General features: G+C 49.0%; 2 protein-coding genes across 4 annotated transcripts in view; one reads left to right on the top strand and one right to left on the bottom strand.

Annotated features, from left to right (window-relative positions):
* The window catches only part of WDR91 (WD repeat domain 91), a 133,105-nt gene that overhangs the window by 54,815 nt on the left and 59,437 nt on the right, over positions 1-18,853 (bottom strand). The window lies entirely within an intron of this gene.
* STRA8 (stimulated by retinoic acid 8) lies at positions 143-18,029 on the top strand. The gene is made up of 8 exons (XM_017957189.3): positions 143-340; positions 2,352-2,427; positions 2,898-2,982; positions 4,825-5,064; positions 5,956-6,241; positions 11,245-11,318; positions 14,575-14,686; positions 17,945-18,029. The coding sequence occupies exons 1-8, from the start codon at positions 149-151 to the stop codon at positions 18,017-18,019; spliced, it is 1,140 nt and encodes a 379-aa protein (XP_017812678.2). The 5' UTR covers positions 143-148; the 3' UTR covers positions 18,020-18,029.

Here is an 18,853-nt window from a genome sequence, read left to right as displayed (position 1 = left end):
TAACTGAATTCATGAGGGAATGAATTTGGGGCCTTTACTTGGGAAGGGTGCCTCCTTTCTGCCTGCCTCAATTTGCCTTCCTTTTCCTTTAATATTGTATTTTTATTATCTAGGGCAAAAAAAGCATAATAGTGCATTACAGCTTATAATGGCAACCCCTGAAGAAAGCAGCAACCCCCATGACAGAGCGACACCCCAGCTGCCAGCACAGCTGCAGGAGCTTGAGCATCGGGTGGCCCGGAGACGCCTGTCCCAGGCCCGCCACCGAGCCACCCTGGCAGCGCTCTTCAACAACCTCAGGAGGACAGTGTACTCTCAGTCTGATCTCACAGCCTCAAAGGTATGGGGACCTAGAGGAGGAGAGGGGGCATTTCCACAGGGGAGGAGACATTTTCACATGTGGAGGGACTGTGCTGCAAGGCAGGGACTGGCCTGGAGCTGCCACTTCTGCTGGGGTAGTGACAAATGGCCTAGACAAATTTATAAACAACAGAAGTTTATTCCTCCTGGTTCTGGAGCCTGTGAAGTCCAAGACAAAGGTTCCATCAGATTGGGTGTCTGGTGAGGGCATGCTGTCTGGTTCATAGACAGGGCTCTCTTGCTGTGTCCTCACACGGGGGAAAGACAAACAGGTTCCCTGAGGACTCTTTTATAAGGGCACCAATCAGCTTAATCACCTTCCAAAAGTCCCCACCTCTTAATAGCATCATATCGGAGATTGGGTCTCAATATACTAAATTTTGGGGGGACACAAACATTCAGACCATAGCAGCTGGAGAATCATCTTTCCACCCTACGAACAAGCCCCAGATGCTGGAAATCAGTCAGCCCCGAGTTCCAAGTCCTTGCTGACCCACCAGCATGGACATGAACTCTGGGATTGGGGAGAGCAAAACACATAGGAGTGCTCAGGGAGCTTGCAACTGACTGTGTCGTCGTGTAGCTGCGGTTCCCTTCACCTTCTCTTCAGGCTGGCAGAGCGCTGTGACTCCAGCCCCCCTCAAGTCTCCTTTTTAGGCACCCACCAGAATCCTTGGACTCTAGAATGTGAAATCCCAGGCTGCTCTGCCCCCAGCTGCTTTGGGGTCCCGCCCATGCCCGCCCCACACTTTGGCCACATCTCACTGCAGCAGTTCCCTGAACCAGGCCTGCCTCTCATGGCCTCTGTGTCTCTGCTCATGCAGTTAGCTCTGCCTTTGGGATTCTGTGCACACTTCAAAGCTGGGCTTGACTCACTCTGCTCAGCTGCCCTGCTCCATGGAATCTTCTGGACCCCTCCAGTTGGACTATTCCCTCCTCCTTGTACATTTCCACAGCCCTTTGCTTCTACCCCTTGTTAGTACCTACTTAATTCTATCTTGTGTTATGAGGGGTTGTTTCCTTGCTTGTCTTCCCCGTCAGAGGTCAGCACCCTGAGAGCAGGGACTGTCTTATGTACTCTGTATCCCTGGGACTTAGCACAGTTTTGCCCTTGTACATGCCCAAGGGATGCGTGCAGCCCCTGACAGATATAGGTGGTCAGCCTAACAAACAACATTTAGCATTGCTCATTTTTGAATGATCTTGCTGTTACCATTTTGACTTTAATAATGTTACATACAGGAAGGAAGGAGGGAAGAAGGAAGGAAGAGAGAGGAGGAGGGAAAGAAAAAGGAAGGAAGGGAGGAAGGGAGGAAGGGAGGAAGGAAGGAAGGAAGAAAGGAAGGGAGGAAGGGAGGGAGAAAAAAAGGAAGGAAGTTGGAAGGAAGGAAGGAAAAAAGGAAGGAAGGAGGGAGGGAGGGAAGCAGAAGGGAGGGGAGGGAGGAAGGGAGAGAGGGAGGGAGGGAAAAAGGGAAAGAGGGAAATTTAGAGTTTGGGTTGACAGCATTTGATAAGTTTTTAGATCATCTGGAGAGTATGCAGTTAGCAAATAAAAATAGTGGGAGAATAGGACATTTAATATTAACTAGCCCTTTGCACAATGTTACAACTGAGCTGAAGTCTAGCTCTGCTTTGTGCAAGCCTGGGGTTGACGTTCATGCAGACTGCGCCTCTTTCATCACTCGTTATTCCACCTTCAAGCCACCTGTGTAGTCATTTGCCTTTCTACAGCACTAGCAATTTGCTGAACAAAGCTTAACTCTTTCCAAATCCTTTGGCATTTTGGTGAGAACCCATTTCTAGGCTACAAACGAAATTTAGTGCCTCCTGTGCATCAGAACAAACTTCCTATTCTTTTCACTGACGAAGTTAAGGGATGTGACTTTGCATCTGAGGGAGCGTGGCCTCAGTCCTGGGAAGGGATTCCTTGGTCCACAAAACCAGTCTCTGCAGTGAGAGGCTGGCTTTCAGCATTGTCTGTCTATCCTCAGTGGCAGGTTCTGAATAAGGCAAAGAGTCATATTCCGGAACTGGAGCAAACCCTGGATAATTTGTTGAAGCTGAAAGGTAATGGATCCCTACTTGCCAACCCCATCTCCCTCCCTGGAGAAAACTGGTTCCGTTTTTCTATCGAAAACAGAAGTTGGGTTACAATGAATCAACAAATATTTATTGAGGGCCTACTGTGTGCCAGGAACTGTGCTTGGGCCAATGTTGAGGGTCCCTGTCCTTAGTGAGCCTGCAGTCCAGCAAGACCGGCCAGAGGCACCAGGACATGAGACTTTGATGAGTTCCCTACTGGAGTGCTGCTGAAGGCACCTGATCTCATCTTCAGAGGCCAGAGGAAAAGTGGGCTGTTGCTTGTCTAAGGCTCTCCCCTCACACCTAGAAGGAGAAACTGGGCTCTGGTCTCCCTAATGCTGACCCTGGAGGGTTCGGGGTCCCACCCATGGCCCACCTGGGCCAGAAGGGTGGGAGAGACTCCAACAGAGGCCTGACTTTTCTCTTTGTGTTCCTGGCCTTCAACTCCCCAATAGCATCCTTCAACCTGGAGGATGGGCATGCAAGCAGCTTAGAGGAGGTCAAGAAAGAATATGCCAGCATGTATTCTGGAAATGACAGGTAAGACACCGCAAACCCCAGGAACCTGGGGACCTGCTGTGCCCTCACAGCCATCAGTGCTGTCTGGTAGCAACTCACCCTTCCCCTCAGGCCTGCAGAACCGTCAGGGTTGCTGCTCACCTTCCAAAACAGCCATATGCTGGAGACCATTCCTTTCTCTTTTATTCTAGTAACATGCATTCAATTTTTTCCCAATTATAAAAATGATCCATGCTTATCATACAAGATGCAGAAAATACACAAAAGCCCAAAAATATATATTACCTCAGAACTCAAAGAAAATCAATGTTAGTTTTCAAGAAAATCCATCAAGTTTTTTAAAAAGTTGCACATTATTCTTTAGAGAAATTAGACCATAGTGTTTATATTATATGGTAGCTTTTTCTATATGTATTTTTTAAAGCCACAACTAATGGCTTTCCTGGAGGCTACATATGACAATCAGGAAAATGCAAATCTCAGTCTATATTCCAGGCCTCCTGGGAACCTAAGAAAAGGTGTCACAAATGCTGAAAAGGGAACATTATTAATATATCACATTCATAATTTGAAGGAGAAACTGATCTGAGAAATGTACTTTTATGATCTCATGGTTTTTTGGTTTTTGTTTTTGTTTTGTTTTTTGAGATGGAGTCTCACTCTGTCAGCCAGGCTGGACTGCAGTGGCATGATCTCAGTTCACTGCCACCTCTGCCTCCCGGGTTCATGAGATTCTCCTGCCTCAGGCTCCTGAGTAGCTGGGATTACAGGCACCCGCCACCACACCTGGCTAGTTTTTGTATTTTTAGTAGAGATGGGGTTTCACCACGTTGGCCAAGCTGGTCTCAAACTCCTGACCTGAAGGTGTCTACCCACCTCGGCCTCCCAAAGTGTTGGGAGGCGTGAGCCATCGCGTCGAGCCGAGCTTGCTTTTTTAACTCAACATGGTACCTTGGGGATTATTCCTATAAGTATAAAGAGACTCTGGGTGCGGGTCATGACTTTTCTAAATTGTATCCTGCTGTTTCATTCTCTTCAAGGTGTCTTTTGAAGAGCAGAATTTGCAGATTTTGATGAGTCCAATTTATCCTTTTTTTAATGGATTGAGCTTTTGGTTTAAACCTAAGTATGTCATTTTTTCATGCTATTGTAAATGATGCTTTTTAAAATTTCAATTTCCAATTATTCATTGCTACTATGTAACAATATTATTGATTTTTATATTCTGACCTTGTCTTCTGCAACCTTGCTCAATTCCCTTCTTGGTTCTAATGACATGTTTGTAGATTATTTGAGATTTTTCTACACAGATAATCATGCTGTGTGCAAATAAAGATAGATTTGTTTCTTCTGCTCCAATCTATATTCCTTTAATTTCTTTTGCTTGCCTTACTGGACTGGCTAGAACCTCCGGAACAATTTTGAATAGAAGTAGTAAGAGTAGACAGCCTCACCTTATTCCTGATTGAGAGGGGAAACTGTCTTTTGCCATTAAGCATGATGTTAGTGGTAGGTTTTTTTTTTTTTTTTTTTGAGATACCCTTTATCAGGTTAACAAAACTCCCTTTTTTTTCTAGTTTGCTGAGAGTTGTTATCATTCATGGATGTTGATTTTGTCAGATGCCTTTTCTGCATCTATTGAGGTTTTTCTTCTGTAGTCTGTTGATATGCTGAATTGCATGGATTGATTTTCAAATGTTGAACCAGTTATCTTGCATTCCTAGGAAAAATCCATTTGGTCGTGATGTGTACACCTACACACACATACATATACATGTATACTTGCTAAAGTTGCTAAGAATGTCTTGTCCATATTCATGAGGGATATTAGTCTATAGTTGTCCTGTTTGTTTTCTTTCCCAGCCTGCTGTCAAACAGTTTTTCTCAGAATGGTTCCTCCCCTTGGTGCCCAACTGAGGCAGTCAGGAAGGATGCTGAGGAGGGGGAAGACGGGGAAGAGGAAGATCAAGAAGAAGAGGAGGAGGAAGAAGAAGAGGAGGAGGAGGAAGAAGAGGAGGAGGAGGAAGAGGAGGAGGAGGAAGAGAAGAAAGTGCTCTTATACTCCCCAGGCACTTTGTCGCCTGACCTCATGGAATTTGAACGGTGTGAACAGCTGGGTGGGGTGGCTTTGTGCACCCACGGAGCTCCCTCCCAGGGGGAAGGGGACAGAGGTTCTGGCTGGAGTACGCTTCAGCTGTGTACCCCAGCTGGAGTGAACGGTTCATACTAGGCCCTGAATCACGAACTCTCCAGGATTTTCATATGGGAGGGGCTCAGGGACAGGACTGGCAGAGAGGCTAGAGAAATAGTCTCGAAGCTACATTAGCATAGCACATACACTCATACAGTGTTTTTACTTAGACCGGGTGTTTTTTTGGGGTGCCTTGTGGGGGGCACAGCTGATGGTGATTATGAGGGCTAACCCCTTTTTCCCCCAAAACACACGTCCCCACAAGTCCGCACTGGTCTTATAGTAGGAAAGATAGGAATGGCTGGCTCAGACGTACCTTGCCACTGCCTCCTCCACAGACTCAAGGCCCCTCAGCAGCCATGTTGGCTTCCAGAGGAGTTGGCTCAATAGCAGGAGGCTGTCTCCACAGCCGAGCCTGACTTTCGGGCTGCAGGATAAAGCTGGAGTGCTATCATGCCCACACGTTCATGGGCTCAGAATTTTAAAGAATACTCCCTTAGGATGAGAGCCGAGGCAGCTACGCCTTTTACCTGCTTCTCTCTAACACTGAGAGCTTCATGGGGCAGGGACTGGGAGAACTCGGGGAGGGGCCCCAAAACCCAAGTCTATGTCCTTCATGGCCCCCAAGAAGGCTCTGCTCTCCAAGGGCCATGGGCGTGCAGAGTCAGAGAAGTCTAAGCCCCTGGTGAGCCGTGGCACCGTGGCCGGGCCTGTGTGCTGGGGTCCATGCCATGAACCGAATCCCGGGGAGACGCTTCGAGAGGGAGCTTCAGGGGTGCGAGACAGCGCCGCTTCTATTGCAGGTATCTCAACTTTTACAAACAGGCGATGGACCTCCTCACCGGCAGCGGGATCATTACTCCGCAGGAGGCGGCGCTGCCTATCGTCTCTGCGGCCATCTCCCACCTGTGGCAGAACCTCTCGGAGGAGAGGAAGGCCAGCCTCCGGCAGGCCTGGGCGCAGAAGCACCGCGGACCTGCGAGCCTGGCGGAGGCCTGCCGAGAGCCAGCCTGTGCGGAGGGCAGCGTGAAGGACAGCGGCGTGGACAGCCAGGGGGCCAGCTGCTCGCTGGTCTCCACGCCCGAGGAGGTGAGCAGGCCTGCCCGGTGGCGTGGATGGGGCGCAGCAACCACCCTCGCCCTCGCCCGGGGACACCAGGGCTTTGCATTTAGCAGGTCGGAGGTGCAGTTTGCCTTCTGGCTCCCAAGGTAGGTTTCCAATTTTCTTATCCTTGGGGCCACGGAACAGTATTTCTTTTTCTGCGGTTAGTTTCCTGGCCTTTCCCTGGGGATGGCAGAAGACAAGGCTTGGGAGGTTGTCTCAGTTAGGATTCTTTGGGCTGCTAGGGCCTGGATTATTAAACCATGGAGAAATGCACTCCTCACACCGGGGAGGTCCGAGGCAGGCAGAGGAGCTCACCATCCGCGTGGATTCTGGCCTCCTTTGGCTCTGCCTGGTTTCTTATCTTTCTCTCCCCTCCCCACCTCCCCCGGCCCCTGTGGCTGTGGAATGGCAGCTAGAGCAATCGAACGGTCATTCTTGCTACTTTACATCCGGTAAGACAAAGATTTCCTATGAAAGCTCTTTCTTAAGGGTTAAGGCAGAAGTTTTCCAGAACCGCTCCTCCCCTCTCATTGGCCGGAACTGGCCAAATTGCCAACCTGCTGAGCCAATGACTGGCCATAGAGTGGATCACACTTGGACCAATCAGGTCCAGCCCTTGAAAGGCGGTCAGTTCCCACCCTAAAGAGCACTGGGAGCGCTCTGCGAAAGGGAGGTCACCACAACTGCCGCTGTAAATGCATTTCTCAGCGTTCAGTACGCTAGTCAGAATGGCCGTGGCCATAGTCTGCAAAGCAGAACATCAGGTAGCATTTGAGGTCGGCCAGCACGGAGATAAAAGTGGGCCCACAGCTGCTCTTCCAGAATGAGGACGGCCTCGGAACACTGCTCTACCACACGGCCCAGGCTGCGCTCGCTCCTCTAGAGGGGCAGACGATTCGCACTCTGCACAGGCCCTGTGCTTCGTGGACATTTAGCATCCATGGCTTCCACCTGATACATGCCACCCCCTTGTCCTGACTTTCCAAATGCTCCTCAGTCGGGGCGCCTTTGAGGAGACAACATGCTAGTTTCCCAGTGTCTCTCTGTGGAGTCTTAGGGCCAGAGAGCCTCCGATTGACTCTGACCCTGGGCTTACAGCTCTGGAATGCCTCCATTTTTTAGAAGGTTCCTCAGCTATCAGGCCCAAGCCTGGTGACAGACAGATGTCACCCCCAGGCCTGTCCTTCCAGTTTGCAGGCCTAGCCAGCAGCGTGACTTGCCCAGAACACCCAGCTCCCGCTTCGGTGGCTGTATCTCTCTCATTACACATTTTTTCACACCACTCTGCCCTTTGGTCACCTGTTGATGGTCAACCCTCCATTATCTCCCCTGATGCTCCTCAACTGAATCACCTGTGGAGTTTTTTAAACGTCAGGTGCCTGGCAGGGTGTGGTGGCTCACGCCTGTAATCCCAGTACTTTGGGAGGCCGAGCAAGGTGGGAGCATTGCTTGAGCCCAGGAGTTTGAGACCAGCCTGGGCAACACGGTGAGACTGTGTCTCTACCAAAAATTTTAAAAAGTAGAGAGGTGTGGTGGTGTACACCTGTAGTCCTAGCTACTCAGGAGGCTGAGGCAGGAGGATCCTTTGAGCCCAGGAGGTCAAGGCTGCAGTGAACTATGATTGTGTCACTGCACTCCAGCCTGGGCAACAGAGCAAGACTCTATCTCAAAAAAGAAGAAGAAGAAAAAAAAAAAGTCAGGTGCCAGGCTGCTGTCCCAGACCCACTGAATCATAGCCTCTGAGGGTGGGGCCTCAGGATCCGCGTTTTTAACAAGCTTCCCTGGTGGCTGGTGCAGTGGATCCTATTGGAGGGAACTCCAGTGCAGATGTTCAGTGGCCTACCAGCTACTGCCTTGGTCCTTTCCCCGACCCCCAAGCATTGGTCCACCAGACCCTGGCTTCTGCTCTGGTTTTCCTCTGATGTTGCGTCCACCATGATGCATTCTGTTCCATGATGGCTCAAGAGAGCCAGATAATTAGGACCTCGTACCCAAGGCATGTATGAAAGGGCAGCCAAACAGACGTGTTTACAGCCCCAAAGTGCCAAGCCCTGGAGTCTCATATAAAGAAAATGAAAGGAAAAGACAGTCATGGGCTACGTAAAGATGTTTTGGGCAACAACAGACCACATATACAATGGTCTATGATGTATAATGATGATAATGGAGCACATATGGAAACCTGATATATGGCACTTGATATTGGTGTTGCAGATCAAGTAGGGGAAATAATCGATCTTCAGTAATGGAACTTGGATTTTTGGTTTTCCATATGAAAAAAATATATATATATATAAAATATATGGGCTGGGTGCGGTGACTCCAGTCTGTAATTCCAGCACTTTGGGAGGCCAAGGTGGGTGGATCATCTGAGGTCAGGAGTTCGAGACCAGCCTGGCCAACATGGTGAAACACCATCTTTACTAAAAATACAAAAATTAGCTGGGCATGGTGGCGAGCGCCCGTAATCCCAGCTACTTAGGAGGCTGAGGCAGGAGAATCACTTGAACCTGGGAGGTGGAGGTTGCAGTGAGCTGAGATCGCACCATTGCACTCCAGCCTGGGTGACAAGAGTAAAACTCCGTCTCAAAAAAAAGAGAGAGATATATATATGCAATCTAGGTTTGCATAAGTACACTCTGTGATGTTCACATGGCAAAGTTGCCTAAGGACACATTTCTCAGAACTTATCCCCATCAGTAAGTGATGCGTGACAGTATCTACCAAATGCCTGAGCCATTCTGTCAAACTTGACTGTGCCAGCATGCCAGCACATCCAAAGAGAAAACAACCAGAATCATCTAATGTCTCCAATTCATGGAAACAGCTTTTCTGGGTTTTTCAGGGAGGCCTATGGGCTGAGGTTTTTTGGGTATTAAGGGAAGCTGGCAGCAGATTCCCTCAGCTGTGGCCAGAAGCAGGGCTCTGCCTGCACTGCTGTGCCCAGGTTTAGGCCAGGTCAGGGCTGGGTGATAAGGTAGGCAGAACAGAGAACTCCCATGCCTGAGGCAGGGACAAAGCCACAGTTACTCCTGCTGTGCAGTGACACCACTGCAGCCCCTAGTCCACCTGGAGAGTTCTGCTGCACAACTGTTGTGTTAGAGGACAGCAGTGGGGTCAGATGGGCCCGGGAGGCCCTGGACTGCTCCATTTCAGTTCAGAGAGGAGCTGCCCTGTGAGTGTGGTGGCACTCTGGAAAGGCTGTGGAGGCTGGTGTGGGGTCCCCTCTCAGGCTGGCTTGTGAGGGAGATTTGCACAGGTGAGCACAATGTGTGGCCTGCGACTTTGGTGGGCTGATTGCTTAAGGACAGGAATTTCAGTTCTTGGTCCCTGTTTCAGGCCTGCCAGGGAGCAACATGGAGCTGATGGGCTTCAGAGCTGATGGACACTGGATCACAGGTCTTTCCTTTCCAGATCTTTGAAATGACCACAGAGATATCACGTAGAAGGACTACAGAAAATGTTCGGAAAACTAAGAGAGGGGCCAGAGTCCCAAGGGATTCAGTTCCAGGAAGCCAATTGAAAGAAAGGGCAGACATCAATCCTCTTGAAAGAGCTATGTGTTGCAGGGAGGGGAGAGGAGAGGAGAGACCCTGGCAGAACTTGCCAGTACCTGCCAGTGTAAAGGGGATGCCAGTTAAAGTAAAGCATGCCCAGTTAAATTTTTTTTTTTTTTTGAGATGGAGTCTCGCTCTGTCACCCAGGCTGGAGTGCAGTGGCCGGATCTCGGCTCACTGCAAGCTCCACCTCCCTGGTTTACACCATTCTCCTGCCTCAGCCTCCCGAGTAGCTGGGACTACAGGCGCCCACCACTGCACCTGACTAGTTTTTTGTATTTTTTTAGTAGAGACGGGGTTTCACCGTGTTAGCCAGGATGGTCTCGATCTCCTGACCTCGTGATCCGTGCGTCTCGGCCTCCCAAACGTTCAGTTAAATTTTTAATACAAAAACATCCCATGCACGATTTGGAGCATTCTTATACTAAAAATTATTCATTCTTTATCAGAAATTCAAAATGTAACTAGGCATCCCGTATTTGTATTTGCTAAATCTGGCAGTCAAGTAAGTGTAACTCATGTTTCTGTAACATATTTAATATCCTCTAACACATTGGGGGAAGCAGGATGAAAAACTGTCTAAATAGCAAGATTCCAAATTGGAAACATATATTATAGACCTGGGAGAAGTGACTGGAGAGAATTAGATCAATGTGTCAACAATGGACATCTGGGTGGGATTGTTTCTCAGTAATTCTTATTTTCTTCATCTGTTTCAATGTTCCAAAATTTCCACAATGAACATATATGTCTCTTATAAAGCAGGTAATGTTCAGTTATGTGTCAGGTATATCTGTTATAAAGTAGGTAATGTTCAAATGTAACCAGATACTTGACATACATTATCTTACTTAATTACTGGAATAGCCCTGTGAGTAGACACTGATGTGACTCCCATTTTATAGAGGAGGATTTGTGAGATGAAGTAACTTGTCCCAGGTCACACAGCTAGCAAGGGGCAGGCCTGAGAGCTGGCCTGCCTGCAGCCTAACCCAGAGCCTTCCTGACCCTCTGGATTCAGCTGCCCTGGCATGAGACTGCTAGACTGAGGACCCTGGGCTCCAATAATCTGTCCACTTTGGAGGTTTTGATGAGCTTTTTCTCAGTGGTAAACTGAGGCTCTGGTAATTACATCTCACACCTGAGCTCCCACCTTCTTCGGCAAGAGGAGTCACAATCCCCATTTCTTCCTGTCCCTCACAGCCACCTCCAGGCTTGGCAGTTTGTCCTGGGCACTCTAGAGTTTAGCATTCACCCCCTAGGAAGAACACCAAGCAGAGCCCCCCGGTGTGGGCCCCCGCTCTGACATGCACGCCCTCTGGGGTGTGGTGTAAAGACAGAGCCTTTCCACTCATCGCTCCCCAGCAGCCCAGAGCAAGCGTGAAATTGTCAAGTTATTTCCCACACATGAAGTCTTGTACTTTCTTTCAGATCCTTTTTGAGGATGCCTTTGATGTGGCAAGCTTCCTGGACAAAAGTGAGGTTCCAAGTACATCTAGCTCCAGGTGAGGAAGAGGGTATGAGATAGCATGTGCCCGTGTGTGGGTGGATGTGAGATTGTGTGTGTGCAGGTGTGTTTGTGTGAGTTTGCATGTGCATGAATGTGGTAAGTCAGAGAGAGAGGGGTGTGTGTGTGTGTGTGTGTGTGTGTGTGTGTGTGTGTGTTTGCATGCACACACCCCTGCTGGGGTGTTCAGGAGCCTCTCCTCTGCAGCCCCTAGATGGGTGTTGTATTAGTCCATTCTCACACTGCTACAAAGAACTACCCGAGACTGGGTAATGTATAAAGAAAAGAGGTTTAAGTGACTCACACTTCCACAGGCTATAAAAGAGGCATGGCTGGGGAGGCCTCAGGAAACTTACAATCATGGTGGAAGGCAAAGGGGAAACCTCTAAATCCTCACATGGTGACAGGAGAGAGAGTGAAGGGGGAAGTGCTACACACTTTTCAAACAACCAGATCTTGTGAGGACTCTGTCATGAGAACAGCAAGGGGGACATCCACCCTCATGATTCAATCACCACCCCCACCAGGCCCCTCCTTCAACACGTGGGGATTATAATTCAACAGGAGATTTGGGTGGGGACACAGAGCCAAACCAGATCTGGAGCCTAATTCAGTGGGCATTCTTGGGATCCACTTTTTTTCTGTGATTAGAAGTGAGCTGGTTCTAGGATTGTGTCATAGACCTGGGGATGACATTATCTGTGGTGTCTTTAGAGTAGAAAATTCTTCCATCCTGGTGCAGGGCTGGGACACACCAGGTTATCAGCTGTAGGTTGTAGAAAGTCATCTGTTCACTTTGCACCCTATTCCCAGTGTGTGTTAGTCCTGCTAATCTCTGCTGAGGGCTGCTGTATCCCTGCCTTAAGTCCATTATATACTAAATGCCATAGACTGAATGGTTTATAAACAATAGAAATGTATTTCTCACAGTTCTGGAGGTTGGGGAGTCTACGATCAAGGTGCCAGCAGAGTCAGAGCCTTGCTTTTTCACAGAGGGCACCTTCTAGATAAAACTTCACATGGTGAAGGGGCAAGAAATCTCTTTGGAACCTATTTCTTTTTTTTTAATTTTTTTTTTTTTTTTAAGACGGAGTCTCACTCTATCACCCAGGTTGGAGTGCAGTTGTGTGATCTTGGCTCACTGCAACCTCCACCTCCCGGGTCCAAGTGATTCTCCTGCCTCAGCCTCCCGAGTAGCTGGGATTACAGGTGCATGCCACTATGCTCGGCTAATTTTTGTATTTTTAGCAGAGACGGGGTTTTGCCATGTTGGCCAGGCTGGTCTCGAACCCCTGACCTCAGATGATCCACCCACCTCGGCTCCCAAAGTGCTAGGATTACAGGCATGAGCCACAGTGCCTGGCTCTGGGACCTATTTTATAAGGGCACTAATCCCATCATGAGGGGCCCACCTTCATGCCCTAATCTATGATCTCCCAGAGCCCCCCACCTCCTAACACCTTCACGTTGGGGGTTAGGCTTCAGCATATGAATTTTGGAAGAACACAAACCATCAGTCTGTAGCTCCCAGGGCAACTTGCAGGCAGGTTCTCCCAGCTGACCTGGAAGGAGAAGGCGGGAGGGGGCTCTGGGGCACAGAGAATAAGGGCCAACATGCAAACAGGCCTGGGCCTTGAGTTTAGGGGACTGTCTGAGTTCTGCAAAAGCGGGTTACTGCTTTTCATGGTGCTGATGGGAATGGATATGGAAGGAAGGGAGAAAAGGATAGCTGACACCATGAAGTGGGAAGACACAAAATAAGATGTGAAAAGATTTTAAAACAAGAAGCAGCTTGACTAACCATGTCCCAAAGGAGTGTTTTCTGAGAGAGAAATAATTTAGGACTAAAATTCCCTTGCTGCTTTGCTTGAAAAACCTGTGGTCTTAGGGCCTGAAGGCACAGGTTCTTCAGACACCTGTGCTGCTGTCATGGCTAAAAAGAATCCTGGATGTTTCATTTTTCTGCTTTGGGAGTGAGAGTGACATATCCTTGTGATCCCAATGAATATCTCCATTGTCCTCTCAAGGGGAGCCTGGCCTATGGGTGCCTGTGAGGCCTTGGGGCTACAGCTGTCTCCTGTAACCCAGCTGGCCTTTCGGCAGAGCTTCAGGCAGGCCACACATCAGCATTTTCCCTCCATTCTCCCTGTTCCATCCAGGCCTAGATGGACTTGGGGAGAAGTGGGGTTGTCAGAGGAGGGCTTTGTCCTCTCCAGATCGACCTTACAGAGTGACTCAAGCGCTTCTCAGCTGTGAGTTGAGTTTCATTTTGCTGCAATTGGCTGGAAGAGACATTCCTGTTTCTGTGCTGAGCTTGGGCTGCAAAGACAACCATCGAGAAGCTGCCAGCCTGTCCTTGCCAAGCAATATTCAGAACTCCCTGCACTGCTGATGGAACAGAAAAACAATCTATTAAAAATATTCCACTTTCCCTAGAAAAGTCAGGGGTTGGGGCCAGAGGGTTCCTCAGCTGACTGTGGGGCCTCATCCTGGGAGGAAGTGAGGGCTGCCCCCTGACTCACAATGAGTGCATGCCAGCTGTCCTGCAGACACACAGCCTCTGTGCTCTAAGGAGCCCTTTGAAGCAGGGTCCACATTGCAGGGCCTGGCTCTTAGCAGGCATTCCTAAATGTTGCATGAGCTCCTGCCACCCTTCCTAAAGGCTGAGCTATCTCATCATCTTCTGAGGCCCCGCAATAACAGTTGCCATTAGCTTTTGAAGGATTTTAATGTCTGCTTCCAAATTGTGCTGCTTATGATGACATAAGCTTGAGTCACACAGGGCTTCTCCCCTTGTCCCAGACAGGCAGGAGGAAAAGAACCTGCACAACAGGCCTCCTTTCTGCACCAGGGCTTGAGTTCCACGTTAGACCTGCTGAGCAGTGGCAACTCAGCGAACTGAACTCAAGACATGCAGCGTGCTCCAGAGCTGCCTCAGCAGCCACGGTGGAACCAGAACCGTGGGGGCATTCTGCAGAAGATTGACTCTTGTTCCCTTGTTCCAGCAGCCACAGCTCAGAACACTAAATTAGGGCACAGGAGTCAGTCTCACCACAGTCTCGATTTTCCAGGGGATTCCAGACATGATATGTGAGCAGAGGTAGCACAGACCTTTCAAGGAGAGGTCTGGGCTGTCTGAGGATTTCCAAGTGCTTGGTTCACACTGTAACCCAAATCTTTCAGGGGAGAGGGGAGCACAGTTGAAAGATCAGGATCCTGAATATTTGTTGTCTCTTCTTCCTTTCTATTGTCAGTTCAATGCTTGCCAGCTGCAACCCAGAAAACCCAGAGGAGAAGTTTCAGCTCTATATGCAGATCATCGACTTTTTTAAAGGCCTTAGCTGTGCAAACACTCAAGTAAAGCAGGTAGGACAGAGTAGAGGGCTGTGGTACCTCCGCCCACCTCTCTTAGATAGCAAAAAGGGCTCTTAAGGGCAGCCGTCACCAGACCTCACCCCAATCATACCATGAAGGGCCACTGGGCAGAGACACTCTTTCATTCTCTCTAGCTTGCTCCATGGATGGTCACCTTCAGCCTGACACATCCTGTAGAATGAATGGAAGATAGCCAGGGAAACAGGAAAGACAGAGAGGTGTCCTCTAGGGCAGGGGTCCCAAATCCCTGGACCACAGACCAGTACAGATCCATGGCCTGCTAGGAACAGAGATGCACAGCAGAGGGTGAGCCTGACCACCTGAGCTCTGCCTCGTGTCAGATCAGCAGGGGCATTAGATTCTCATAGGAGGGCAGACCCTATTATGAACTGCTCATGCAAGGGGTCTAGGTTGCTCTCTCCTTATGAGAATCTAACTAATGCCTGATGATATGAGGTGAAACGGTTCCATCCTGAAACTACCCTTGCCTCCCAGGTCTGTGGAAAAATTGTCTTCCGTGAAACTGGTCCCTGGTTCCATAGAGGTTGGGAACAACTGCTCTAAGGCAGACCTGGACTGGGAGCCCTTTGAAGCAGGAACCCTATCCCAGGGGCCTGACTCTCAACAGGCATTCATAAATGTTGTGTGAACCCTTGACACCTTCCCAAAACACTGAGCTATTTCATCACCTTCTACAATTTTCATCATCTTCAGTAATATTTGCTGTCAGCTTTTGAAGGATATTAATGTCTGCCTCCAGATTGTTCCACTTAGAGTGGGCTATGAGTAGTGGGACTCTTGGTTCGGAGGGCCATTCCTGGAAGCTTTTGTCAGGGAAGGGGGATTATGCCTGAGCCACCAAGGGGACAGGTCCTTTCAGATTCATAGCCATGGATTTTTCTTTACTAATTTAGCAATAATACAACTGTTTATTTAAAAGGTAAGTTATAATAATAGCAAATATTTGTTTAAAAATAGTCAGGACACCTGTTCAATAGGCTAAGGTATAACTTGTCCTTTTCCAACTCAGTCTTCATTTCCCTCTGCTGGGACCACGGTGAATCCTCACATGGAGCCCTTCCCTGCAGTCTGCTCTCCCCTTCCCACCAATCCTTGGGTGGTTGTCCCCTGGACCAGTTGTCCCAGCCCTTCCCTGCAGTCTGCTCTCCCCTTCCCACCAATCCTTGGGTGACTGTCCCCTGGACCAGTTGTCCCCTCTTTCTCTCAGATACAGTTAAATTAGCCCACTTTATCAAGACTTTGAGAATAGACAAAAGGACAATCTTTGCTTTCCTTCCTTCTCCACATGTGGCAGAAAAGATAACAAGCTGGGATTCCAGTGTCCATACAAAGCAAAGGTGTGGCCGGGCGCGGTGGCTCACACCTGGAATCCCAGCACTTTGGGAGGCTGAGGTGGGCAGATCACTTGAGCCCAGGATTTCAAGACTAGTCTGGACAATGTGACAAAACCTCATCACTACAAAAAATACAAAAATTAGCTCGGTGTGGTGGTGCATGCCTGTAGTCCCAGCTACTCAGGAGGCTGAGTTTGGAGGATCATTTGAGCCTACAAGGCAGAGGTTACACTGAGCTGAGATCATGCCACTGTACTCTAGCCTGGGCAACAGAGTGAGACTCTCAAAACAACAACAACAAAACAAAGCAAAGATGCCAAACTTCAGCACTCCTAGATTCCCGATGCCTCAGTGTTGCAAGAGTGGGGCCCAGAAATCTGCATTTTGAATAAGCTGTCTGAGTGGCTCTGGGGCAGGAGGACTCAGGCTTTGATAGACTCTGGTGTAAACAGAAAAGTTTCATTCTCCTCTCAACCTCTGCCATTGTCTTCCCACTGAACAAGGGGCCCACATGATTTGCCTGGAGACTGTGGTCCCACCTCCCTGACACTCTTGATCCCTATTTCCCTGCTCCTATCAGGAGAGCATGGTGAATGGGAACTGCTTCTCCAGGGCAGGAAAGGCTCAGTTTGTGGAGGTTGTCCCCACTATCAGAATGTCACCCTTGGGACCAGGTCCCACATTCATTAGATGGTTGACTGGGGTCAGGGATGCCACCTGGGTCCATGGGGATCAACCCCGAACTGCAGGGCCGACAAGTTACAGGGGTCATTTTCTGCTGGGATGGAGAGAGACAGAAGCAAAACCTCAGGAACGTATTTTTAGAGGAAGAAGTCATGGAGAGTCCTGAGGGGTTGGCTGGGATCACTGTTTACAATGTCCCTTTAGGGACTGAGAAACCCTTGCTAAGCAAACAGTGCTGCTGCTTTTTTTTTTAACTCAGGCTGGCATGCAATCATGGTGTGATCTTGGCTCACTGCAACCTCTGCCTCCCAGGTTCAAGAGATTCTTGCGCCATGGCCTCCCGAGTAGCTGGGATTACAGGTGCACACCACCACGCCCAGCTAATTATTTTGTGTTTTTAGCAGAGACAGGGTTTCACCACGTTGGCCAGGCTGGTCTCAAACTCTTAACCTCAGGCGATCCACCTGCCTTGGCCTCCCAAAGTGCTGGAATTACAGGGATTGAGCTACCATAACCAGCCACAGTACTGCTGCTTAAAAAAAAAAAATCGTAATAGGTAACCCATGTACATGGCATAAAATTTACAAGTTACCAAAAGATATACAATAGACACTTACTTAGTCTCTCTCTCTCTCTTCCTTGCTTCCTACCCCATATCCTCCCCAGAGGCAACTGCAGTGACCAGTTTCTTGTACACTCATCCAAAGATATTCTACAGATATTATATATTCTTTAAAACACAAATAGTAGTAGCCTACAATACACATTGCTTTGCACTTTGCCCTTTGTAAATAGCATATCCCACAGATAGAGCACTATCTCATTATTGTTGGAAACAAGCTGCATGGTGTTCCATTGGTGGGAGCACTGTGGTGCAGTGTACCATTTTCTATTGGTGAGCATTTGGATAAAGCCTTATGAGGTCCTCTGTCTCTCTTGTGGGACCCTGGAAATCCCCAGGATAAAAAAGAAGCCAGTTCTGCTCTGTCCTTTCTGGAGGTCACAGAGTGCTGAGTTGAGTGAAATTGAAATGGGACCTTCCCCCTTAGAGCCCTTGCTTCCTGGCCCAAGCTGGAAGTGAAAATGCAGCTGAAGAGACATAGGATAGAGTCTGGGGGCTGGGCACACCAGAGATGCAAGAGCCTTCCTATCTGCCAGGGCCTGAGACCCACACATACAAAGTGAACCTCTTCCACTATGTGTCTTGCAGGAAGCATCCTTTCCTGTTGACGAAGAGATGATCATGTTGCAGTGCACAGAGACCTTTGATGATGAAGATTTGTGATGCAGAAGAGGGGCTGGGAGGGGAGGGACTCAATGAGGTGGGCAGTTCCCAAGGTTGAATGCTGGCAGCTAAGGTTGCACCTGCCTTGGCCTCCAGGACTCTTTGGAGTGGGTTGTTCCAGAAGAATTTTTGATGGTTTTAGTTTCTGATTATGATAAAGTATAAGAGAAGCATCGCCTCCTGTTGGTCTTTTAGGGCTATTTGGCACAAAGGGCCGGCCTGCTGCTATTGTGCTCCTATTAGGGAGGTACAAAGTACAGCTGGGGCCCAGGCCACGGGCCTTTCAAGGAGGACAGGCAGGATCTGTCCTTGGAGGTGACATAACCCCAGGTACTTTCAGCATGTCCTGGGCACAGGGCATTGCCCTGATGTGTTCTAGAGCGTTCCAGAGCCCATCTGCTCATCCTGCACACTCTGAGAGCCAGGGGAAGTGCTGACCTCAACCCTGTGCTGCAGGACAGCTGGGTGGAACCAGATTCATCTGCTGCTCCTGGTAATAAAGTCAGCTGAACAGGAGCTACAGTGAGGTCCTGGGGTTCTGAGGGCTTTCTGGTGAGGCTTCTGGGCAAAGGGTACATACATTTCCCTGGGCTTGGACACTGGGGGTGAGGGTGAATTTTATGTGTCAACCTGGCTAGTCTGTGGTACCCAGGAATTTGGTCAAACATTATTTTAGATGTTTCTGTGAAGGTATTGTTAATAAAATTAACATTTAAGTCAGGAGACTTCCAGTAAAGCAGATGATCCTCAGAATGCTTGAAATCAAATCAATCAAAAAGAGACTGACCTCCTGGGAGAAAGAGGGAATCCTGCCAGCAGTCCGACTTTGGACTT

Source organism: Papio anubis, chromosome 4, assembly GCF_008728515.1.
Source record: "Papio anubis isolate 15944 chromosome 4, Panubis1.0, whole genome shotgun sequence".
NCBI classification, from domain to species: domain Eukaryota; kingdom Metazoa; phylum Chordata; class Mammalia; order Primates; family Cercopithecidae; genus Papio; species Papio anubis.
Note: the sequence above shows the minus strand (reverse complement) of the source record. Positions and strands in the feature narration are given on the sequence as shown.

Excerpts from the sequence above, each read along its gene's own strand:
- STRA8 (XM_017957189.3), top strand. The coding sequence starts at position 149 with ATGGCAACCCCTGAAGAAAGCAGCAACCCCCATGACAGAGCGACACCC. Across the intron at positions 341-2,351 it reads CTGATCTCACAGCCTCAAAG|TGGCAGGTTCTGAATAAGGC; the intron begins GTATGGGGACCT and ends GTCTATCCTCAG. Across the intron at positions 6,242-11,244 it reads TGGTCTCCACGCCCGAGGAG|ATCCTTTTTGAGGATGCCTT; the intron begins GTGAGCAGGCCT and ends ACTTTCTTTCAG.